The 26,296-nt window shown below is 37.6% G+C and overlaps 1 protein-coding gene across 2 annotated transcripts in view; it reads left to right on the top strand.

Moving 5' to 3' along the window:
• Window positions 1-26,296, top strand: part of LOC127839208 (telomere-associated protein RIF1-like) — a 73,038-nt gene that overhangs the window by 11,156 nt on the left and 35,586 nt on the right. For both annotated transcript variants that reach the window (XM_052367481.1, XM_052367480.1), the window contains exons 2-15: window positions 1,812-1,901; window positions 2,716-2,877; window positions 3,542-3,683; window positions 3,933-4,027; window positions 5,014-5,203; window positions 7,659-7,751; window positions 8,690-8,828; window positions 10,688-10,839; window positions 12,063-12,135; window positions 13,086-13,256; window positions 14,731-14,841; window positions 18,713-18,870; window positions 19,808-19,891; window positions 21,697-21,951. In XM_052367481.1, coding sequence (XP_052223441.1) covers window positions 1,822-1,901; window positions 2,716-2,877; window positions 3,542-3,683; window positions 3,933-4,027; window positions 5,014-5,203; window positions 7,659-7,751; window positions 8,690-8,828; window positions 10,688-10,839; window positions 12,063-12,135; window positions 13,086-13,256; window positions 14,731-14,841; window positions 18,713-18,870; window positions 19,808-19,891; window positions 21,697-21,951 — 1,905 coding nt within the window. In that variant the 5' untranslated portion in view covers window positions 1,812-1,821. The remainder of the gene's footprint in view (window positions 1-1,811; window positions 1,902-2,715; window positions 2,878-3,541; window positions 3,684-3,932; window positions 4,028-5,013; window positions 5,204-7,658; window positions 7,752-8,689; window positions 8,829-10,687; window positions 10,840-12,062; window positions 12,136-13,085; window positions 13,257-14,730; window positions 14,842-18,712; window positions 18,871-19,807; window positions 19,892-21,696; window positions 21,952-26,296) is intronic.

Genomic DNA, 26,296 nt, shown 5'->3' with positions numbered 1-26,296 from the left:
CCGATGTACTATATTTCGGATATACTTTAAAATTCGGACATAGGGATATTTATGTTTTGATTTGTTTTTGATAGTTTGTAGCAATATGTTTTGTGTTATTTCAGACAACAAGAATGGATGGTGGTAATTATCATGGGCCTTTCTATCAAGAAAAATGTGTGAAAGACATTCATTTAATTGAACCTGGAAATCAACCACCTCAGCTAAGAGAAAATATTTTAACAATTGGTGTTGTTTTAGAACTTTTGAAATCGGCTAATAAACAGAAATTGAAGTCATCCAAAGTAGTGTGAATGGGTGTGTGCAATAATGTCAAACTTGATTGGATGTCACCCTAACTTTTCAAGAACACGGATTTGTAGAGCTGTGCACGCTAAAAAAACAGTTTGACAAAAAGAAGTCTAAAAAGAATACCTTTGGTTTATATGTGGTTTATTATTAATATAATAATTGTTTAATTATACCGACTTTGGACATGTTTTTATTGTATTTTAATGTGATCAAAACCAATAAACATCAAAAAGGTACTCTCTTTTGTGGTGTTTTGCTGTTATAGTTTAGTAGGACAGTGGGACTGACAGAAACTGATTCGGACTGACAAAAATTTCAAGTCTGTCAGTCCGAATGACTGACAGATTTTTCAAGTTTTGGCGAACCCTGAATTGGGGAAAACGGGTGGAGTGTACTGTAGACCATAAAATATAGTGTTTAAATCACTTTATTTCTCATTTTAAGCAAGAGAGCAATAACTCGATTTCCCAATAATTGAATTTGTATACCGTAATTATTCTATGTTTTCGGACACTTAAAAATGATTTTTTTTTTTCGTGTCATAAAACTTAGATACGAAAAAATATTCACAAAATACCGGTGTCCGAAAACTTAGAGTCGAAAATTGAATTGTCCGAAAATAGCGTCAATTGTATCAACGACTACCGGTAATAGCATGCGCTTGTTAAATACCATGCCGTATAGTATAAATTACAGTTATATTTGTTTGCACTGCATTTTAAATAATTTTAAATGCTTAATTTATTTAACAGAAAGTTACTACAAGGTTGTACTTTGACCAACGAGTTCAAATATGAGCATGTGATGTACCGATACTCGCTAGTATGAACCTGTAATTAACGCAATTACAAAGCAAACTATGAATTCTTTGTTTATTTCCGATAGTTGTTGTCTAACACCTTCCATTGTTCGTAAAACTTGCAATAGGGTGCATCACACTTTGAAGCGTTTAGTATTTGTCACAGTTATTTTACTGAGAAAAGGTAGTACCATTGCGGTAGATAATTGAACTGTTAATTGGCACTACCCCTGGTAATTGTCATAACGCTTATGCTATCGGGCGAAACCATTGTTTAATACCGGTTTACAAGGTTATTTACCCAATAACGCAAATGTAATGGTCCGTTGCCCTCAGGCATGCACCTGCCATGTTTTACGATGTTAATCTGGTTGTAAAACCCCATGATCGAAGTGTCATTAGATATCGAAACCAGGACCAAAATTTGGTAAAATAGCGCTGTAAAATATACTATCCGAAAACTTAGAGACATTAATTATGGACGAAAACTTGTGTGTCCGAAAATTAAGAGTCACGAAAAATAATTATTTTAGCTAAAAAATGGGGTAACCGAAATCTTAAGAGTGTCAGAAAACATAGAGTAATTACGGTAGGCACATTTTCAAAATGGCCCATTCCAATAATTGTGGAAAAAATCATTCTCTTTAGAAAATATATTAATCTGTGCATAGGTTCTTTTTAAGAATACCATTGTTAGCTGTATTTTATATGTGTTACTCAGGTTTAGAAATATGGAAAAAGAAGTTTCAATCCTGGAAGGGAAAGATGCATCGGAAGATGTTAGAAAATCCAGTTACCAGGCAGTGAATAGGTATGTTTTAAAAGAAATATTTCATCTTGGATGAGTTCGAAAATGGTTCCAGTTGGTTGAAAAAACATGGCTGCCAGGAGGCAGGGCATTTTTCCTTATATGGTTATAGTAAAACCTTGTTAACACAAGGTTATTACTGCAGGCCTTTCCCCAGGAAATTCTTCAGGTTTTGCACTGTGGAATGGGAATAACCTGTCGATTAAAAAAAAAAATTTTGTACCTGTCCGTAATCAAAATCTTCACTACTTCAGCGGTATATTACCACAGCTGTTTCGTTTATTATTTGTATATTTCTTTCATTTTATTTCTTAAATTCCACTTTCACTTCAGATCAAAACATCATGAATCATAGGATTCATGGATCTTGGTAATGAAATATCCAGATATCGATTAACCATTTACCACTTCGATACTTATTTTATGCAGTTGTAGCCCCTTAGAAAGTTAAATTTCATTTAAGACCTTTCTTACTAGGTTCAAGTTTTTAAATCTTTATCTCCAAACCTTTGATACTAATGAACAGCAAACAGCATAAAACTTGGAACAGACTACGAGTTACTCGCAGGCTGTTCTTGTTTTATGCTGTTTGCATATAGCCATTTTCACTTTGCTTCTAAGTGAGAAAAGATTAAACTTGCAAAACTGTTAAAGTGTTAAAGTAATAGTAATGCAATGATCACACAAATTTAAATGATCTGAAAGGTTATATTTTAGTACGTGATATCTGTTGAAAATGCATATTGTAAAAAAAAGGATGCATATTTGTAACAGATAGCTTTGATATTTAGCTGAATAATAACTTACTTGTTTGTAGCTATTTCCAACAGCATGGGAACATTATGGATGTAGACAAAGCAGTGGTCAGTAGATTAGTTACCTTGGCATCAGAAGAGATAATTACAAGCAAGAACAGCGACATTGTGAACGAAGCTCTACAGGCTATCATCTGTTGTTTGAACCTGGATGCAATGGTTCTGTGAGTATTGACAAAATATACAATCATTTCGTCCCCTAGCAAAAAACACCACCAACTACTCACAAAAAATTGTAAAAATTACAAGTCCTGTATGGCATTAATGGTATTGGAGAATGACTCTAGGTTATAATTACGATGGGTTCTTTATTATGCCTGAAAGGGTGGCATATAGTTTTTGAACTGTCCGTCCAAAAACTTCAATATTGGTCAAAACATTTGCAATATTGAATATAGTAACTTGATACTTTACCTAAGTAAATATAATATTGACCACTTGACAACATTCAGTTATCAATGTTTAAAGTATTTGGGAGCAAAAAATCAAATGCACCAATTTCCCAATATGACTTCACAATTCAAATTTTCCCAATTTCAGAGTTTTGCTCGCACAATTTTCTCAATTGGGCTGGTACTGGTATTTTTCCCAATTAGGCAAAAAAATCGCTGACATCAATTGTTTACAGTTTTCTACATCCATTCTCATCTACCTCAGATTTAAGAAGTCACTGTCATTAGTGTGTTTACTAAGTACTGGCCGATGATCTTACAAAGAAAAGGTGCCTGTTTAATTGAAGACAGTGATACGACTGAAATACTATTAAAAAGGGAAAAAATGCAAACAAACAAGCTTGTTCTTTCAACAATTAAGTAAATCTCTTTTCAGAAAACTGTCCATTGATGACTGCAACTTGGTCGTTAAACGACTCTGTATATGTATTCACCAGACGACAGAGAAGACCTGCTGTCATCGGGCGCTGTTTGCCTTGGTGTCACAAAAACTAGCTGACACTTTCATTCGAGACAAGGTAAATGTATGCCTTGTTACCTCATTTTGTGGGTTTTAGTTACAAATCTGAACAAAAACTGGCCAACAATGTAGTTCAATACAAGGTAAATGTCACCCTTATCATCCCTGCCAAAGGCAGTGGGATGTTGCATAGGGCTTGTACGTCCGTCTGTCATAAAATTTGTGCATGGCTTTATCTCTGTATATCCTACCAGACCCAAATTGGAACGAAGAAAACACACTTTAGTCTTATATTCTACTATTTCAGTGCGATGAGATTCTCTGTGCGGTGGAGTTTGCCTTTGAGAAATGGCACGGCCAGTCCCTTACTGTGGAAAATGAAAGTATCAATGTAATCAGAAGGTAAGCACTAAAACATACATCATTTATGGTGTGAAATGTTCTTATCCAGAATAGAGCAAAGATTCTTGCATTATGAGGAGTGTGTTATCATGTTTCATCATAATATATATTTGAATAGCCTTATAAAGTTATATTTATGCCCCCTTCGGAGAAGGGGTATATTGTTTTGCACATGTCGGTCTGTCCGTCGGTCGGTCCGTCCACCAAATGGTTTCCGGATGACAACTCAAGAACGCTTAGGCCTAGGATCATGAAACTTCAAAGGTAAATTGATCATGACTGGCAAATGACCCCTATTGATTTTCAGGTCACTAGGTCAAAGGTCACGGCCACGTTTGGGGGGGGGGAATATGTCTCCGACCGGGGAACACTTGTTATTAATTAATTAATTTGTTGAATTTCCACGTTTTGACACCATGCTTTTTCAAATTTTGTTTGCCATGACCATATGACTAATTGATTTATAAGCATATACATGTACATTTTATTATTATTTCACAATACTGTCAAAACTGCCAAATATTATGGGCAAAGTTTGCAAAATTAGCCTGATGTTAAAAAAATATTTTCTGTATTAATGGAAGCCCTAATGATTAAATATAAAATTTCAGAACCATTGCCAGCCCTAATGATAAAATTATATTTTTTTGTATTAATGAAAGCATTGTCAAAAAATAAACATGATTCAAACACCCAACAACTAACTATCTTGTGAAGTTGGAATAAACTAACTAGATTTTAAATGCATCCTCTCCGACTCTCATACTTTGGTAAGATGTGTTTTACTCGATTTGAATGTGTCAGAGACGCAGGGCGTCGACCTATATCTCTGTTAACATATACCTGAAATATTACAAAGTGAAATCCGGAAATGAATTCAACAGTTTTGTTTAAGAAAATCACAAAAATGATGCCCCATTCCAAATTTGATATCTTATTCGGAATTCACTAGTACACTGTTCATTCGTGAGTTTTGCCTTGCGCAGGCTTCTTCAACAAGCCCCCCAGTGGATGGACGAGGAGTGTGTGAGGTGGGGTCGTGTCATCGTGACGATGGTGGGTCACAAGGTGATCAAGCTGCGTGAAAATGCGCTGGCCATCACGGTGGCTTCCCTGGAGACCCTGCAGAAACGACAGAAGGACTTGCACGCGTGTCTGAAACCAGCCCTTAAACAGGTTAATTGTTGTTGTTTTTGGTCAAATTTGTGCCAAAATAAGTAAACATTTTCTATTTTGAAAAAGTTCTTTTTTTTTATGCCCCCTTTTCGAAGAAAAGGTGGCATATAGTGAACGGACTGTCCGTCTGTCTGTCTGTCTTTCCGTCACTCTTTGCGTTTAGGTTTCGAAAAATGCTCATAACTTCTATGTCCCTTGAGATATAACCTTCATATTTGGTATGCATGTGTATATGGACAAGGCCTTTCCATACGCACACATTTTTTTACCCCTGTGACCTTGAAGTTAGGGTCCGCGTTTAGGTTTCGAAATCTGCGTTTAGGTTTCGAAAAAAGCTCATAACTTCTATGTCCCTTGAGATATAACCTTCATATTTGGTATGCATGTGTATATGGACAAGGCCTTTCCATATGCACAAACATTTATACCCCTGTGACCTTGACCTTGAAGTTAGGGTCAGCGTTTAGGTTTTGAAAAATGCTCACAACTTCTATGTCCCTTGAGATATAACCTTCAATTTGGTATGCATGTGTATATGGACAAGGCCTTTCCATACGCACACATTTTTTTTACCCCTGTGACCTTGACCTTGAACTTAGGGTCCGCGTTTAGGTTTCGAAATCTGCGTTTAGGTTTCGAAAAATGCTCATAACTTCTATGTCCCTTGAGATATAACCTTCATATTTGGTATGCATGTGTATATGGACAAGGCCTTTCCATATGCACAAACATTTTTACCCCTGTGACCTTGACCTTGAAGTTAGGGTCAGCGTTTAGGTTTTGAAAAATGCTCACAACTTCTATGTCCCTTGAGATATAACCTTCATATTTGGTATGCATGTGTATATGGACAAGGCCTTTCCATACGCACACAAAAAATTACCCCTGTGACCTTGACCTTGAAGTTAGGGTCCGCATTTAGGTTTCGAAATCTGCGTTTAGGTTTCGAAAAAAGCTCATAACTTCTATCAAGCGTTTTTTTGGGGCATAAGTCATACTATGGTGACAGCTCTTGTTTCCCAATGCAAAAGGCCCCATTATGAAAATGGTGAAAACAAACACTGACTGATATGGAGGTAGGTTCTCACTTGAGGCTTTTTCTGACACCAGGGCCCTTTCTACAATTTGGGGGATTTGGGCTGGGGCCCTTAGAAGGGGGGAATTTCTCGTTGTTTTGGGCTAAAAGGGGAATTTAAGAAGATCTCTTCACCAACCATTCAACACTTATTTGCTATATTTTGGAAATATTAATAACCAATACCCATGAAAAACTTTGAATGTTTTATTGATAAATTTGAATAATTAATAATGAAATTTATTTAAATTTGAATGTTCTTTGCGGTTTTTTAGGGGCAACAAACAAGATTGTCATTATTTTAGAATATGATTTTATTTTTTTAAACCTTCAATTGGGAATTTTTATGTCCCCCACTATAGTAGTGGGGGACATATTGTTTTTGCCCTGTCTGTTAGTCTGTTGGTTTGTTTGCGCCAACTTTAACATTTGCGATAACTTTTGCAATATTGAAGATAGCAACTTGATATTTGGCATGCATATGTATCTCATGGAGTTGCACATTTTGAGTGGTGAAAGGTCAAGGTCATCCTTCAAGGTCAAAGGTCAAATATATGGGTCAAAATCGCTCATTTAATGTACACTTTTGCAATATTTCAATATTCAAGATAGCAACTTGATATTTGGCATGCTTATGGAGCTGCACATTTTGAGTGGTGAAAGATCAAGGTCATCCTTCAAGGTCAAAGGTCAAATATATGGGTCAAAATCGCTCATTTAATGTACACTTTTGCCATATGTCAATATTCAAGATAGCAACTTAATATTTGACATGCATGTGTATCTCATGGAGCTGCACATTTTGAGTGGTGAAAGGTCAAGGTCATCCTTCAAGGTCAAATATATGGGTTAAAATTGCTCATGTAATGTCACTTCTGCAATATTGAAGCTAGCATTTTTATATTTGAAATGCATGTGTATCTCATGGAGCTGCACATTTTGAGTGGTGAAGGGTCAAGGTCAAGGTCATCTTCCAAGGTCAAACGTCATATAGGGGGACATAGTGTTTCACAAACACATCTTCTTGTAACAGCTATTGGGAAATTTATGTTTTTTCCCTATTGGGTAAGTGTCATTAACCGGCACTTTATAAAGAAGGAAAAACACTGCCTAGATTATTACGATATTGAATTTTTTTTAAAGTGCCGCTTCAATTTTTCAGCGCCAATATATATATCCAGAAATATATCAACAAACAAAGAAAGAAAAGAAAAATTGTGTCATTTTAGTTGCATAAATGTTTGAGGGAGCATGTTTCAATTGCGATAATTCCATGCCCGATCATTATTTGTCTGCTCGAATTAACACTGTGTTGAAACAAGGTTTGGCTATCCCTGCTCTAGTGATTTGATTCCTATGAACAAGTTGTGTGAATTTCAGACCATCATACCCGACCTTAAGGCCCTGATGAATGATTCACAGCAGGTGTACGCGCTCAAGACGTGGGGTATTCTGGTACAGATGTTTGGAAAGGTAATGAGGTCTCCTTTGATAAATACATCCGTGTCCATTTTGACTTTGGATGTGATTTGCTCATGCATGTTAAATGCAACAAAATGAATAGGAATAACTAGGAATGGCAACAAATATTCAAATGTTTGAATAATCAAATGATAGCATTGTCACGCCATGTTCAAGTCAATTTGTTAAGGGCTTGAGCATGGTTGGTAACTTGTGTATATTAAAACCCTGAAGTACGTTGTCTATGGTCTCAGTGGCAGTTAGTGTTGTCTTTACTGTTGAGTGTAATACTCTTGGAGTGAATAAAGGCCCAGATATGAAAGTTTTCATCTCAGAGATGGTTTGAGGTTTATAATGTTGTAGGTGTTGGACCTGTGTTCACAAACAGCCTCAGGAAAAGAATCACTTAAGTTGTACCTTAATTACAACTTCAGGTCACATTTTCTCTGCCGAACGAACCTTTTTCGCCTAACTAAAGGAGAAAATTTACTTACTTAACTCGTTTGAAACATCCTAATGTTAAAGACCTAAACATTAAATAGTCACCAGAGAGTAAAGGAATTTTATTAATTGAAGAAATGTCCTAACAGGGCTTTTTTCCTTCCTAGGAAATGGCTTTTTGTGTGGGTTTTTTTTACATTTTGGGATATTTGCCACTAAAATTTTCACAATTTTGAAATGTTGGTGACTCATTTAAAGCAATTTTTAGAAGTTTGTATCACAATTTCGAAAAGTTTACGACTCGTTTTTTCTAAAATTGAGAACCAAAAGCCGCTTCACAAAGTCCAGAAAAAAAGCCCTTTCCTTATGAGTTTTGTGGAAATATGTGGACATATGATGTAAAATGTCACAACACTTGTTTTACAAAAGCTCCAGGGATGAAAGATGTAACAAGTCATGTTTAACAGGAGTTCCACTGGATATAAAATGTCACAACACTTGTTTTCTAGGAGCTCCACTCGTCTAGCAACCTGAATATGGTCCTACCCGTGGTGGAGATGGGACTGCGTTGTGTCGGCACCATCGAGCCGAGGATGGCCGCTCTGCAGGCTTGGCAGCAGCTCATTGACAACTTCAGCCTCAATCCTAGTCAGTAATCCATTGTTATTTTCCATGGATAAGGTGTTCGCCTAGCGATCAAGAGTTCACAGGCTCTATCCTCACTCGGGGAGCGTTCCCTAGATCTTCCCCAAAGACACTTAAGTACTTGTTACAGGCCCAGGAAACGGACTCGAGAGTGTTTCTATAAGCCTGAGGCTTTTGATGAAATCGAGCTAAAATAAATAGGTTTAAACTAATTCATTATTTAGTTTCAACATAGAAGCTGCAATTGGGGAAAATGGGGCTTAATGCACGTGCATTAAATGTGATCTCTAGATTGGCCTGTGCAGGCTTATCAGTGACAATACTTTCCGCAATTCATGGAATATTTAGTTGAAAGAAAGTCTTTTCTAACCAGAAATCCAGTGTATAAGGAAAGTGTCGTCCCTAACTAGCCTGTGCAGACTGCTGAGGCTAATCAGGCACAACACTTTAAGCCTTTGCATGCTGGGAAATTTGTCGTCTGCTAAAATGTCATCTGCAGAATTTCTAAAATTAGCATTTTCTTCAACTTTTTTCAAAGAATACTATCAGAATAGCAAACAGTTTGGATCCTGATGAGACGCCACGTTCTGTGGCCTCTCATCTGGATCCAAACTGTTTGCAAAGGCCTTCAAAATTCGGTTCCCGCACTGAGAGAGTTAAGCACACGCATGAAGCCCATAATGTCCAGAACAAGGCTCATATACATAATAGCTTTCTTGCATCGAAAGCCTAACCCCTGTTGTGACAATTGAGTCCATGTTCTCGGTATAACTTGTACTTGGTGTCTTTTCATAAGATCTTGGGACAATCCCAGCAAGGGGATAGAAACTGGGACCGCCTGATTGCTATGCAGGCACCTAAAGTACAAATCTGTCTGCAACTTTTTATGCCCCCAGATCGAATTATCAGGGGGTATATTGTTTTTGGCCTGTCTGTCTGTCATTATATGTGTGGGTCTGTCCCAAAACTTTAACCTTGCTCATAAAATGAAAACTCTTGGGTCTATGTTTTTTAAACTTCACATGTGCATGCATCTCATTGAGCTCTACAAACAAACATTGTTTGAGGTCACTAGGTCAAAGGTCAAGGTCACCGTGACCTTTACATTCAAAATGTAACCTTGTTTTTAATATAGCTGCCGTGAGGCTTCAAAGTGCAGTAGGGGGCATTGTGTTTCACAAACACAGCCCTTGTTTTATTATATTTCTTATTCTGTTGTTGTTTTTTTTCAGCAAATTTTGTTTGGATATCAGCCATTAGACAAAAGATAACAGAACAGTGATTCAGATTTTAGAAAAATATTTTTGCGGCATTCCTGGCAGCACACAGTATTAAGCCAAGGTTTTTTTCTCATGAATCACAAACATGATTTACCAGGTACATGCGAATGGATCCAAAAATCTTCTATTTTTCAAACTTCTTATGATATTGTAATTGCACTTTGTCCGTAAAGTAATTTTATAACAAATCTCATAAAATGTTCCCTTGTCCATTCATGCTCCTGGTCGATACAGACTGTTGATTTAGCTGCTTGTTATGTTAGATCATGATATTGTTTCAGGTGACATTCATGCCCATGTTTGATACGGACTGTTGATTCAGCTGTTTGTTATTGTTTCATCATGATATTGTTTCAGGTTTCATTCATGCCCCTGGTCGATACAGACTGTTGAATCAGCTGCTTGTTTTTGTTTCATCATGATATTGTTTCAGGTTTCATTCATGCTCCTGGTCGATACAGACTGTTGATTCAGCTGCTTGTTATTGTTTCATCATGATATTTTTTCAGGTTTCATTCATGCCCCTGGTTGATACGGACTGTTGATTCAGTTACTTATTATTGTTTCATCATATTGTTGTAGATTTCCTTCAAGACCCCAAGATGGTGAAGCTGGTGATGCAAGCTCTCAGGTTTAACAACGCTAAGAATGAATGTCTGGCCCTGGAGAAGGTGAAAGTCTGGTGGCATTACATCTGGCTGCTCGACAACAAACTCTCTGCAAACTTTGATTTGGTAGGAATGATTTGTAGAATTGGAAGGTTGGGGGTGGATGGCATTACATCTGGCTGCTCGACACTTAACTCTCGGCAAACTTTGATTTGTTAGGAATGATTTGCGGAAGTAGAAGGTTTTTCTGGGGGGGGGGGGGGGGGGGGGGGGGGGGGGGCAATGTCCTGCTGTGGGTTCAATTCCATGCAATGGTTTGTGTGTGTGTAGGGGGGGGGGAGGGGTCATTCGCTTGCAAGGTGAGCAGGTAATTGTTGCAATGGAAGCAGGGGGTCAATTTTTTGCGAGTGAGTGGGTAATTGTTGCAATGGGAGCAGGGGGTCGTGGGTCAATTTTTTGCGAGTGAGTGGATAATTGTTGCAATGGGAGCAGGGGGTCGTGGGTCAATTTTTTGCGAGTGAGTGGGTAATTGTTGCAATGAGATCAGGGGGGTGTGGGTCAATTTTTAGCAAGTGAGTGGGTAATTGGTACAAAAAAAAGGTTATGTTTGCTGCAATGAGGTTGGTCAGTTCTCTTCAATGCCCTGCAAGGTTCAATTCAAAGCAATGTATGGTGGGGTGGGGTCAAGGAATGATTCCCAAGTATGAGGGTCATTATCCTGCATGGGGGGGGGGGGGGTAAAGGTCACTGTAACAAAACTCTTATAAAAAAATCTTCAAGAATTAATCAATCTTAAATTAAATTTCAAAAGGCCTGGGCATAGTTTATATATGCCTATTTTTCTTGTTTTAAAACATACGTTTGTCAACTCCGATAGAACAAAACTTAACTAAGCAAACTTCTTTAATTTGTAAATGGAATTCATGCATGTAAAGTTGTTGTTATCCATATGTATAGCTAGTGTTGATCTGACATTGAGTCAGAACAACAATTTTCCTGTGTTAAATTGTATTATTATGGAATTTCATATAAGATTTTCAGTTTTATGTGTTGCACTGTTGTGACTGTGTACCTTAAGTTTTGCATTTTTGCCTCCCTCTTGGCAAATGGGGTTAAATGCGTGTAAAGGGTTGTCCCAGATAAGTCTGTGCTGTTGGGCTTATCTGGGGCGACACTTTTGGCTTGTATTTATCATTTAAAGGAAGTATTTTCTATTTTAAAAAAAGCAAGTGTTGGCAGAAAGTGTTGTCCCTGATTAGCCCGACTGCACAGGCTACTCTGGGACAAAACTAAGCATATGCATTAAGCCCTGATTTTCCACAGCGTGGCTCATATTCATCTATCCACAGGTTTGTGTACCACTACTGCAGTTCTGTGTCTATGGAGGCAGTTCTGGTCAGAAAGCACTCACCGCAACTCCAAGTATGGTGACCTGTTCCTTCAATATTTGTCTAATAATCTGTATAAGAGTGCAACTCGTGATACGAAAAACAAGCCTGGCTCTAGAGGGCCAGATAAGATGTGAATGTGCTTAAAATACACATGAAAAAAAGAAAATATGCATGACTTAAAAATTTTGTTGAGTAAAAAAAAATTCATGTAAACATGACTGGTTCCCGTCATTGTGTCCACACCGGTAAAAATTTAGTGACATCACCATCTATGTGTAGAATGTGGTTTTCGACCTAATTTACTCCTCAGTCAGAACGGTATTATTTCATTTTGGCCCACGATAAAGGCCGATTGTGACACAACAGGCTTCCCACTGCATTGTTGAGAATCGATATATTTTGGTGAAAACATTTGACATCACATTTGATATGCAGCTTTCATGTACAGTGATTCAGCTAGGCCTAACTGGAAGGACGAAGCAACCTGTTGCCCCTAGGGCCAACACTGCCCTCACAAAGCCTTCCTTGCCCTTTTTTTGAACGGATCTCAGTATCGTACATTATATTTGAACAATAGTAACAAGAAATGTATCTAAATTTATACATTGAAGCTTGTTGTATTAATTATAGAAAATACGTTTTAAATGAAAATACATGTAGTATGAAATTTATAACACAACATATCGAAAATATAACACAAGGATAATATGACTGCGCTGGCTTACATTCCCTTTTGACAAAAAAGCACCTTGCCCTTTTGCAATCCTAGCTGGAGCACTGTTAATTATCATTTAAAAGGTATATTATCAAGCAATATTTTCAAGATTTTTCAGATATCCACTTCACGCTTTTTATGGCATTTTTCTGTTTAAAGGAAGTGTCATCTAACAAAAAACCCAGTTTAGACGGAAAGTGTTTTTTTCCTGATAAGCCTGTGCAGACTGCACAGGCTAATCAGCGAAATACTTTATGCAAATCCAGAAATGCTGCCCAACCCGTCGAGCCCGGCAACTCCTCACCTCACGCTGCTGAGTCCAGCCGGCGCATCACAGAACTTCACTTTCCCGACGACACAGCTGTTGGGCTGCGAGGCTCTGGCACACTTTCTTGGCGTACCATGCAGCGGCTGGAAGGACCTCCACTACCAGCTAGGTGTGTAGAGGACAGTGAACCGTGTTCTGAGAAAACTGGGCTAAATGCATGTGCGTAAAGTGTCATCACAGGTTCAGGGGTGTGATTTTACCTCCTTTCAGCTGAATTCTTCCCTTTCAATGTCAAACTAATTTTGCAATTGGGGTTGTGATCTTTGCTTGATCTGTATACAAATGAAGAGTTAAGTTGAACTCTGTTGGGTGGGGGGGGGGGCATTATCTCCCCTGAGGTAATTCATAAATCACACCCCTGCCGATTAGTGTGAGCAGTTCGCACTGACTAATGAGGGCAGACACTTTCCGATTTAATGGAGTTAACACTTATCTGTTATACCACCTGTACGATGAAATGGAGGTATACTGGTGTAATCTGGATAACACTTGTCTGTTTGTCTGTCTTTACTGTTTCAGAATTTGTATTATCCTAGGTTAAACAATATCCTGGGTTAACATTTGCCATAGTTATGCCTCTGTTTCAACATAGCATAAGCGCTGTTTCAACATAGCATAAGCGCTGTTTCAACATAGCATAAGCGCAGATACCGCGGTAATTATCCCATGCCATAGGCGGAGGGATATTGTTTTGGCGTCTTTCCGTCCGTCCGTCCGGAGCCTTATCTTGGAAGTGCTTTGGTGGATTTCATTGAAACTTGGTATGAGTATGTATATGGGTAAAAGGATGATGCATGCCAAATGGCGTACACCATCTATTAATAACGGAGTTATGGCCCTTTGTAAATGCTTTTTTGAGTGTCAAATATAATACTTTAGTGTCCAGAAGCATATTGGCGGGGGATATCAATTCAACGAATTTGCTTGTTATTGCTTCATACGGTGTCAGAGTTTTTTCATTAGTTTTGTGACGAGATCTGGGGGGTTCGTATTAACCAAACAATTTTTAGACTTAGGTCTTAGAATAAAGGATATGCTTTTAATTGGACTATTCAAGAATCACTTTAATTTTGAGTCAATGTTGTAAATGAACACCTCTATCTGCTTCATTTGTCATGTAGAAGATTTTGTCAATGATATAATCAGTGGAAGTCTGTCTATATTCAAATGCTGGACTAATTTATCTTTGTTTTAAGTCTAATACAGAATTATGCCTTTTCAATATTATAGTAAGGTTCATTACGGTACATAGAGCTGGAAAGGGAACAAAAGTAAATTTTGCATTTATTTACCAAAACAATAACAAATTTGGAAGACTTCAATGTCGAATTTTAAACAGTCACTTGGGTGGTTTCCTTCTTCAAAACAAAAAAACTTTTTGGGAGATGGGATTTGCTGATATACATGAGTAACTCTCAGCACTTTTTAGGCTTTGTATAGCCATTAGACTTGTAACATATTGGTTATTATTGCATTGCAGGATAGTTTTGTAGTTTTTGCCAATTTGCTTTACAATGCAGACAATTTGGCAAGCAAAAAAAAACAGCCGTTTTTTCACACAGTATGATCTATGTACCCTACAGATTGCCTGCGCCAGGAGGTGGTGACAGGGCCAACATTCTTCATCAAGCAGTCTACACTGTTCATTACCACGGCAACTGACCTGTTTTCTAGCCTCGGCTCCACAATTCCAGGTACGTTTGATGTCCTTTGAGTACTCTATTACCATCTCTGCTTGATTGTTGTAGAGCATGAATCCATTTGGTCTTGTTGAGCTAAGTAAAATAACAAGGTATAAAATATGCCCGTTTTTCTACTCTTTTCATCTTTTGTTTGCAAAATGTAATGTAAAAAACACACAAACAACATTTTCCGGATTTTCATTTTTTCTGTGCAAACCACACCAACAATCAATAGTCTTCCCTCGCCACCTTAAAAACTTGAAATAAAAAAACAAACCTAAACTACATTTCCCTGATTTTCATATTTTGTGAAGAAATAACAGCAACAATCATAACCCACCCCTATATTTCCATTTTAAAAACTTCAATAGAAAATAGAAAACTTAAATAAAAACTGTAAGGTTGTCATGCTGTAGTGGATATTATGTCTGCCCAGCATCCCGGAGGTCATGAGTTTGATCCCCATTGTGGGAGCGTTCTCCCGAAAAGACAATAAGGACTGGTACCACTGGAACGGACTCGATAGCGTTTTAATAAGCCAGGTTTTTTTTTTAGGAAAAGGGGAAGTCGCTGGGGCTGGTGAAAAGGGGAAAAATCTTACGAAATAAGCAATTTTGGGGAAAATGTAATAAAAACACTTTTTGCATTAAAGTCATTGCTTCTTATTTAAATCTTATGTTGCAGTACCCTTGTTTTTGCAAAGAGAACAGTAACATTGTTTTCCATAATTGTCATGTATACTTTTGCATTAAAATGTGAAACAAATTATCTGTTGACCAAACAGAGTACGCACATTTGCAACCAAAATTATGACGCCACAAAAATGCATAAGTTGAACATAACTGATCATTTTTTATGTGAGGATAGGCTAGAGGTCCGGTAATTGATATTATCGGTAAAATACAACTTTTTGGCGAGTGTTGCCCTTAAATGGTACAAACATAACTAACCAATTCATTTATTCAATATTAGTTTCCGATAAACTTGCATGATCTCTCTTTTAACCCAACATTTCAGGTTTTTTCGGGGGTTTTGGGGGATGGGGCCTTTAGCGCTTATGTGGGGGAAAATTGACGCGTGATTTTCCACTTTGGGGGATTTGTTTACTTACTCTCTAATTATTACATTTGTACATGTTTGCACTATATTCATTGCTTTTTAGCCGGATTTTTTTCGAAAAAATCTCGGCTTATAGATTGATGTTGTCGGGCGGGCGGGGGGGCGGGCGGGCGGGCGGGGTGGCGGCGTGCTCGAAAATGTTAAAGTTCTTATTTCATGGTATAACTTTGGTATGCTTGGACCTAGAGTCTTCAAACTTGACATGAAGGTTGGCCAGGATTAACAGATGACCACTGGTCATTTCAAGGTCATTCATTTGAAGGTCAAGGTCACTGTGACCTTCAATATAAAAAATGTTAAAGTTGTTATAACTTTGGTATGCTTGGACCTAGAGTCTTGAAACTTGACATGAAGGTTGGCCATAACTAGTTAGTAACCACTGGTCATTTCAAGGTCATTCATTTGAAGGTCAAGGTCACTGTGACCTTGAATGTAAAAATGTTAAAGTTCTTATTTCATGGTATAACTTTGGTATGCTTGGACCTAGAGTCTTCAAACTTGACATGAAGGTTGGCCAGGATTAACAGATGACCACTGGTCATTTCAAGGTCATTCATTTGAAGGTGAAGGTCACTGTGACCTTCAATATAAAAATGTTAAAGTTGTTATAACTTTGGTATGCTTGGACCTAGAGTCTTGAAACTTGACATGAAGGTTGGCCAGAACTAGTAAGTAACCACTGGACATTTCAAGGTCATTCATTTGAAGGTCAAGGTCACTGTGACCTTGAATGTAAAAATGTTAAAGTTGTTATAACTTTGGTATGCTTGGACCTAGAGTCTTGAAACTTGACATGAAGGTTGGCCAGAACTAGTAAGTAACCACTGGACATTTCAAGGTCATTCATTTGAAGGTCAAGGTCACTGTGACCTTGAATGTAAAAATGTTAAAGTTCTTATTTCATGTTATAACTTTGGTATGCTTGTACCTAGAGTCTTCAAACTTGAAATAAAGATTGGCCAGTACTAGAAGATGACCACTGGTCATTTCAATGTCATTCATTTGAAGGTCAAGGTCACTGTGACCTTCAATGTTAAAATGTTAAAATTGTTATAACTTTGGTATGCTTGGACATAGAGTCTTCAAACTTGACATGAAGGTTTGCAAGCACACTTAGATGACCAGTGGTCATTTCAAGGTCATTCATTCTAAGGTCAAGGTCACTGTGACCTTGAATGTAAAAATGTTAAAGTTCTTATAACTTTGGTAGGTAAAAATGTTAAAGTTCTTATTCCATGTTATAACTTTGGTATGCTTGTACCTAGAGTCTTCAAACTTGACATAAAGGTTGGCCAGTACTAGAAGATCACCACTGCTCATTTCAATGTCATTCATTTGAAGGTCAAGGTCACTGTGACCTTCAATGTTAAAATGTTAAAATTGTTATAACTTTGGTATGCTTGGACCTAGAATCTCAAACTTGACGTAAAGGTTTGCAAGCACACTTAGATGACCACTGGTCATTTCAAGGTCATTCATTTCAATGTCATTCATTTGAAGGTCAAGGTCACTGTGAACTTAAATGTTAAAATGTTAAAATTGTTGTAACTTTGGTATGCTTGGACCTAGAATCTCAAACTTGACGTAAAGGTTTGCAAGCACACTTAGATGACCACTGGTCATTTCAAGGTCATTCATTTGAAGGTCAAGGTCACTGTGACCTTGGATGTAAATATGTTAAAGTTGTTAATACTTTGGTATGCTTAGACCTAGAGTCTTCAAACTTGATATGAAGGTTGGCCAGAACTAGTAGATGACCACTGGTCATTTTAAGGTCAAGGTCACCGTGACCTTGAATGTAAAAATGTTAAAATTCTTATTTCATGGTATAACTTTCTTATGCTTGGACTTACAGTCTTCAAACTGGACATGAAGGTTGGCCAGCAGTAGTAGATGACAATTGGTCATTTTAAGGTCATTGAAGGTCAAGGTCACTGTGACCTTGAATGTTAAAAATTAAAAGTTGTTTTAACTTTGGTATGCTTGGACATGGACTTTGCCATGACTAACAGATGACCACTGGTCAAGAGAACAACTGGTCATTTTAAAGTCTTTCAATTGACAGTGACCTTAAATGTGAATATTTTTTTCATGATTTAACTTTGGTATGCTTACCACTGGTAATTTCAAGGACATTCAATTGAGGTTCACAGTTGCGGCAACTTCAAATGTGAAAGGGCTCTAAAATATTATAATTTTTGCTGTTTCACTTTGTTGGGGTAGCTTTGTTGTCAATTCAAGTTCATATTTGTGACCTTAAATGTTATTGTTGTTCATGTATATGCATGCATTCAAAACATAACACAAGGTTTGCTCATGCCTTGAAAAGTACTTACATTTCATTTTGACCTTTGAACAATATTTCAGTAATTTAAGTATTGCATTGACAAAAACACGAAAGGTACTTTCCTGTCATTTAAATAAAAAATCCGGCTTCAATGCGGTCATCTCTGACCGCGGAACTCTTGTTTCATAATTTAGTACGTTTGACAAGATTAAATTGAAATGGAATTGAGATATTATAATCATGAGACACATCTTTCTATTAAAAAAAAAAAAAAAAACAACCTTTTTTTTATTTTAGGGGGAATTATTTGGTCAGGAAAGGGGAAAAATAGTCTAGTTTGGTGGGGGGAAGACGCCGATATTCGGGGTCTGTTATATAAGTTAAAAAACATCTGTAAACCTTTGGCTTTTTTGCGATCGAGCTAAAAATAAAAGGTTTAAAGTAAATTTTAATAGAACAAGTCTGCTCTTTCCACAGAGTGGCTGGTGTTGCACATATGGGAGCGGCTCGTGGGCCACATGAGGTCGGCCATTGACAGCTCGGTGAAACTTGACATACGAGACGCTCTGAGCACCTTGCTGTTGAGGTTCCAGGTTGTCGTGCTGTCGAGACATTTCAGCCTCGATGTGGTCTTGGTATGTGATCATCCTAGTTGTGTTTTGGTATGTGATCATCCTAGTTTTTCCTCCAGCAAAAAAATCCATTACTAAAATTGTTTTCAGTTGCTGGGTTTCTGTTCGCTTTAACCCCTTGCTTAAAATGTAGGATTGATTTTGATCATTTTTTTTCCAAAACCAAACAATAATTTATTAAGGTAGTGAAACAGTATAATCTCGTGTATCAACCACAGTTTTTCCTTCTAAAGGGCCCAACACCTTTTTCACAGCGATGTTGAAAAACTCCATCCTTTTTTTAGCTCACCTGTCACAAAGTGACATGGTGAGCTTATGTGACCGTGTGATGTCCGGCGTCCGTATGTGTGTGCGTCCATATGTGTGTGCGTGCGTGTGTGCGTCTGTCAACAATTTGTTTGTGTAGACAGTTTAGGTCACAGTTGTCAAAAACTAGGTCACTAGGTCAAAAACTAGTTCAAATAATAGAAAAACCTTGTGTAGACAGTAGAGGTCACAGTTTTCATCCAATCTTTATGAAATTTTGTCTGAATGTTTATCTTGATGAAATCTGGGTTCGGATTGTATTTGGGTCATCTGGGGTCAAAAACTAGGTCACTAGGTCAAAAACTAGGTCAAATAATAGAAAAAGCTTGTGTAGACAGTAGAGGTCACAGTTTTCATCCAATCTTAATGAAATTTAGTCAGAATGTTTATCTTGATAAAATCTAGGTTGGGATTGTATTTGGGTTCATCCAGGGTTAAAAACTAAGTCACTAGGTCAAGAACTAGGTCAAATAATAGAAAAACCTTGTGTAGACAATAGAGGTCACAGTTTTCATCTAATCTTTATGAAATTTGGTCAGAATGTTAATCTTAATGAAATCTGGGTTGGGATTGTATTTGGTTAGTTAGGTGAGCGATTCAGGGCCATCATGGCCGTCTTGTAATTTTTTTTCAGAAAATGTTTAAAGAGCTGTGTTCGTTGCCCAAGAAAGTGCTTGGATCCACTGCATACAGCGTAGGCACAGGAGAGATGGTGAATGTAAGTCCATGTTGTTTTTCACCATTTTGGGAATGGGGCTGGGTCCCTTTAATCACCTTATTTTGACACAAATTGGAAAATAAGGGTTATTGCGAACAAATGTTTTCAATATTGTATTTACTGAGGTTTTAAAGAGCTGGATATTGAGATTTATTTTAAAAAATAAACAAAAAATGTGGAAACCTTAAATTAGGAGTTTTTTGGTCCCAGTTGCGAAAAATATATACTTGTTTGCATTGGAAATTTTGTATTAAACGGCCAGAATTTGAAGGATAAAATACTGTAAGTCCATCTTTCCCTCGTATAAATTTGTTAATTTAGACTCGTAGCCAAAATTGACCTGCAATCATAAGAATCCTCAGTGGTTTAGTGGATATGCTGTTCACCTGGCGATCAGGAAGTTCCATCCCCACTCTTGGAGTACTGTTACTGGTTCTACCCAGAAAACGGACTTACAAGTGTTGTCAAAGATCTCAGGCTTTCGATGCAATAATTATATTTTGCCACAACATGTTGCACACTTAATAGCCTGACCTGATGAAACCAAAACTAAAATTAAAAGGTTCAGCCAAACTGAAATGGTCTAAACCCTTTCCTGCTCAGAAGCAAAGTTAAACCCTTTGCATGCTGGGAAATTTGTCGTCTGCTTAAATGTCGTCTGCAGAATTTCTTAAATTAGCACTTCTTCTATTTTTTTCAAAGAATACTATCAGAATAGCAAACAGTTTGGATCCAGATGAGACGCCACGTTCTGTGGCGTCTCATCTGGATCCAAACTGTTTGCAAAGGCCTTTAAAATTTGGTTCCAGCGCTGAAAGGGTTAAAATAGCTGTATGCAACCAGGATGAAAGCACAGAACAGCCTGCAAATAACTCGAAGCTGTTCAGGTTTTGTGCTGTTTGCTGTTACTTTTGTTTGCTGCTCATCAGTATTAAGAGTTGCAAATGACACTTTTACAAGTTGAAACCAGTATGAGAGGTCCTTAATAAATTTTGATTTTCTGAGCGTCTAAAACCTTATTAAAATGCATATCTGAGTGGGAAGTGGTTAAATAAGTGTCAATACCTGTCATGCATTTATACAGGTACTGAAACATAAAGTAACATTTTATTTGAGAAAAATATGAACTTTATGATGATTCAGAAGAGCTTTAGCAAGGCCTTATTGGAAGGGCACAGGACCCTCCTGCTCCAAGGTCCCACCCTTCCCCCTCGGACACCCATCATGCCCTTTATCATTTAATTACATTATTTCACAGCATTTTATCGAGATTTTAAACAGATAAAGGTTTGGTGTTGTCCGTCTGTCTGTCCATCCGTCTGTCACAAACTTTGTAGTTATAACGGGGGATATCAATTCAATGAATTTGCTTATTTTTTTTCTTAATTCTCTATCAATTCTCTAAATTAAATAGATTTATAAATTATAGATAAACATGTTTGAAAGAAAACATATGCAGCACACAAGCTATATTGAGAATATTTCACATGGATAATATGACCTCATGCACCATTTTGACAAAATAGCACCTTGTCCTTTTTAACCCTTTCAGTGCGGGAACCGAATTTTGAAGGCCTTTGCAAACAGTTTGGATCCAGATGAGACACCACAGAACGTGGTGTCTCATCAGGATCCAAACTGTTTTTTATTCTGATAGTATTCTTTGAAAAAAAATCGAAGAAAATGCTAATTTTAGAAATTCAGCAGACGCATTTTAGCAGAAGACAAATTTCCCAGCATGCAAAGGGTTAAATCCTACGTGGAGCCCTGATCAGCATACTTAAAATGTCCGCCATCTTTTTCAGGGCACGCCAGCCTTATTCTTGCTCAGCCTGCTTCTGACGCCAAATCTGCTAGAATCGAGCCAAGAGGCTGAGGTCTATCACAGCGTGTTTAGTGCTCTGGTCTCGAGTCGCTCCGGACACTCGACTACCACACTAGAATTTCTTCAGTCAGTGCTCGAGTTATTGAGTTCGAACTTTGAGTGTCTTGAGAACAAGGAGACTGCATGGCGGCTGTGGAGCACAGTTGTGCAGGTGTTGATGGAGAATATCACACAGGTAATAATTAAAAATGAGACTTGTTCGGAGAAAATTAGGCTTAATGAATATGCGTAAAGAATCATACCAGAGTAGGCAATCTTCACAGGATAATCAAGGGTGCCACTTTCCGCCGAGACAGAATTTTTTTAAGAGGAGACTTTTTGTTCTTTTAATATAAAAATTCCATAAAAGTGAGAGTGCTGTCCCTGATAAGCCTGTGCGGACTGAACACACTGATCTGGGATGACACTTGACACACATGCAGTAAGCACAGTTTTCCCACAATGCGTCTCAAATACCAACAAGTGTATATTCCATTATGATTTTTTTCACCATTTTGGGAATGGGACTTGGTCCATATGGATCCGGAAAATTTGTGTTGTTTTGGCTTAAATTGGGAAATTTGTGTTGCTGTCTTTTTAGCTCACCTGAGCACAACGTGCTCATGGTGAGCATTTGTGATCGCCTTTTGTCCGTCGTCCGTCGTCAACATTTTGCCTTATGAACACTCTAGAGGCCACATTTATTGTCTGATCTTCATGAAATTTGGTCAGAAGATTTGTCACATTGGGACCTCGACTGAGTTTGAAACTGGGTCATGCTGGGTCAAAAACTAGGTCACTAGGTCAAAAAAAGAAAAACCTTGTGAACACTGTAGAAGTCACATTTGATGCCCAATCTTCATGTAACTTTGTCAAAATGTTTGTCTCAATAATATGTTGGTTGAGTTCAAAAATGGTTCCAGTCCGTTAAAAAACATGGCCGCCAGGGGGCGGGGCAGTATTCCTTGTATGGCTATAGAGAAACCTTGTGAACACTTTAGAAGTCACAATTTTTGCCCAATCATCATGAAACTTGGTCAAAACATTGGTGGACATCTCGGACGAGTTCGAAAATGGTCCAGATCGGTGAAAAAACATGGCCACCAGGGGGCGGGGCAGTTTTCCATATATGGCTTTAGTAAAACCTTGTTAACACTCTAGAGGCCACATTTATTGTCTAATCTTCATGAAATTTGGTCAGAAGATTGGTCTCAATGATATCTTGGATGAGTTTAAAAATGGTTACGTTTGCTTGAAAAACATTGCTGCCAAGGGGCGGGGCATTTTTCCTTACATGGCTATATATGGCTATCGTAAAACCTTGTGAACACTCTAGAGGCCACATTTATTGTCCAATCTTCATAAAATTTGGTCAAAAGATTGGTCTCAATGATATCTTGGATGAGTTCGAAAATGGTTACGTTTGCTTGAAAAACATGGCTGCCAAGGGGCGGGGCATGTTTCCTTACATTGCTATATATGGCTATAGTAAAATCTTGTTAACACTTATGAGGCCACATTTATGTCCGATCTTCATGATACTTGGTCAGAAGATTCATCCCAATAATATCGTGGACGAGTTCAAAAATGATGCTGGTTGGTATAAAAACATGGCCGCCAGGGGGCGGGGCATTTTTCCTTATATGGCTATAGTAAAACCTTGTTAACACTCTAGAGGCCACATTTATTTTCCGATCATCATGAAACTTGGTCAGAAGATTTGTCCTAATGATATCTTAGATGAGTTCGAAAATGGTTTCGGTTGCTTAAAAAACATGGCCACCAGGGGGCGGGGCATTTTTCCTAATATGGCTTTATATCATTCTTTATTAAAACCTTGTTAACACTCTAGAGGCCACATTTATTGTCCTATCATCATGAAACTTGGTCAGAAGATTAGTCCCAATGATACTTGGATGAGTTCGAAAATGGTTCCGGTTGGTGGAAAAACATGGCCGCCAAGGGGGGCCTGGCATTTTTCCATATATATAAGCTATAGTTAAACCTTGTTAACACTCTAGAAGCCATATTTATTGTACTATCATCATGAAACTTTGTCAGAAGATTTGTCCCAATGATATTTTGGACAAGTTTAAAAAAATGGTTCCAGTTGCTTGAAAAACATGGCCACCAGTGGGCGGGGCATTTTTCCTTATATGGACTTCTTCATGAAACTTTGTCAGTATATTTGTTTAAATGATATCTTGGATGTGTATGAAAATGGTTCTGGTTTGTTGAAAAATGTGGCTGCCAGGGTGTTTACTAGTCATGAAAGTTGGTAAGAACATTTTGTTCTAATGACATCTTGGGCTGCACCGAACAGGTCAGTTCCTTTGAAGGTGAGCGACTTTGGGCCTTTCAGGCCCTCTTGTTATTAACAAATGCTAAAAAATTGAGAATAAATTTATTTGTATATGTTTTTATTAATTTTGTTAAACCATCAATTTGGAATTGTTGAATCTCATTTGGGAAAAATGTACACATTTTGTTAATGGGCCCCCTACAGGCCCAAATTTGAATGAAAAAAATACTGTATAAATCCCATTTGAGCACCTATTTGTATGCCCCCTTTTTCTAGGGGGGGGGCTATTTTTTCCCCTAAAAAAAGGCCAGGCCCTTTCCCCAAAATCAGATAAAAACCCCTGATGAAGTATGTCATTTGAATTGCATATAATGTGAAAAAAATTACACAAGTTGTGATAAAACATTATTGTTTTGGATATACATGTATCATGGCAGTTAAGGTGTAAATTTCACAGGCATATTGCTGTCATGAAAGTATTTGTGGAAATATGACATAAATACTTCAGGCAGATATAGGTGACATCTAATTTTACCGATGGTTCCCCTTGCACAAAAAATTTATTCAGCTGCAATGTATTGATGCCAGATTATGGGATGCGTTTATTAATGTAAAATATTGCATATTTTATCATTGAAACTCCTCCTGTCTTATTAGACAATAACAATGCTACATTTTGATCATTTGTTATGCAGACTCTCCTAGTATTGTTTAGTGCTCATTCTTTAATAAGCATTGTCTAGTTTATATAATGGGTGAACGTACTTTTTAGCTCACCTGAGCGATAGCTCGGGGTGAGCTTTTGTGATCACTCACCGTCCGGCGTCCGTCCGTCCGTCCGTCCGTCCGTCCGTCTGTCTGTCTGTCTGTCTGTCTGTAAACAATTTGTAAACATCTTCTTCTACTAAACCATTGAGCCAATTTCAACTAAATTTCATGTGGAGCATCCCTAGGTCATGGGACAAAAGAATTGTTAAAAAAAATTTGATCACATAACCAAGATGGCCGCCATGACCATATATGGTAAAAACCTTAAAAAATCTTCTTGTCAGAAACCGCTCATCAGATTTACAAAAAATTTCACAGGGATGACCTTTGAAGGCTCCCCTGAAAAAGTTGTTCAAAGAAATTTGATTCGTCAAAAAACATGGCCGCAGGAGCTCGTTGAACTTTGCATGTTTATTCGTTTTTGCCTATTTTGTGAAAACTTTCAAAAATCTTCCACATTTTTTGTCCGATCCTTTCCAAATTTGCACAGTGTCTTTACATCAATGAGGACACGAACCCTACAAAAAATGAGCATTATTGGTCCATGAAGTACAGAATTACCTCCCCTTGAATTGAGAAAATGGTGTTTATGCAATAAAGTCCAATTTTTTCATCCAATTCTTTCCAAACTTGCACAGTGTCTTCATATCAATGAAAACTCGAGCCCTGTCGAAAATGAGCAACATCGGACCATTAAGTCCAGAATTATCTCCTTGAGATGGCAGATTTAGAAATAATTATAGTGTACTCTTTTTTCCAATTAATAGTGCTATTAAAGTAAAGGATTTGCTGGCTACAGGCCAGGTTTCTCTGACACGATTCTTCTGATGGCTTTGCTGCAGACCACATAAACCCTTAACCCAGAACAGTTAATTCTTTCTGCAAATGTTTGTGACTGTGGAAATCATTGAAATAAAAGGAGAAATTGCTGAAATTAGCATTTTCTCCTTTCATCACAATGCTTCCTACCCTATTAAATCAGTTTCTTCTTAATCCATTATAATTTAATTTGTCGTCTGCAACCTCTTTCAATTTGGAAAAGGGTTAACTACCAGAAATCAATTAATGCTGTAGTTTTGTTGATGAGAAATTATTTTTCCTTTAAAATGGAAGGTGATTATTGCTTAGGAAATTGCTCTGGTAGGGTTGAATCATTGTGGGAAATTGAGAAATTGTTCAGTCCAAAATATGTTGATTCGTAAAAGGATTTATCCTTTTGCAAACATGGGTTGCCTGTTTAGTCGATGATATCTTGTCAATTTTAAGAAAAAGGAGGAATCTCTTCAAAACAAGCAAAAATTCCTTTTATCTCAATGTTTAAGTTTTTAGCGTACCTGAGCAGATCATATTCTCCTAAACCATTGAGCCAATTTCAACCAAATTTCATGTGGAGCATTCCTACGTCACGAAAAAAAAATATTGTTAAAAAAAAATTTGGTCACATAACCAAGCTGGCCGCCATGCCCATATA

The sequence above is a fragment of the Dreissena polymorpha genome, chromosome 7 (genome assembly GCF_020536995.1).
Source record: "Dreissena polymorpha isolate Duluth1 chromosome 7, UMN_Dpol_1.0, whole genome shotgun sequence".
NCBI lineage: Eukaryota > Metazoa > Mollusca > Bivalvia > Myida > Dreissenidae > Dreissena > Dreissena polymorpha.
This window is presented reverse-complemented; position numbering and strand designations above follow the sequence as displayed.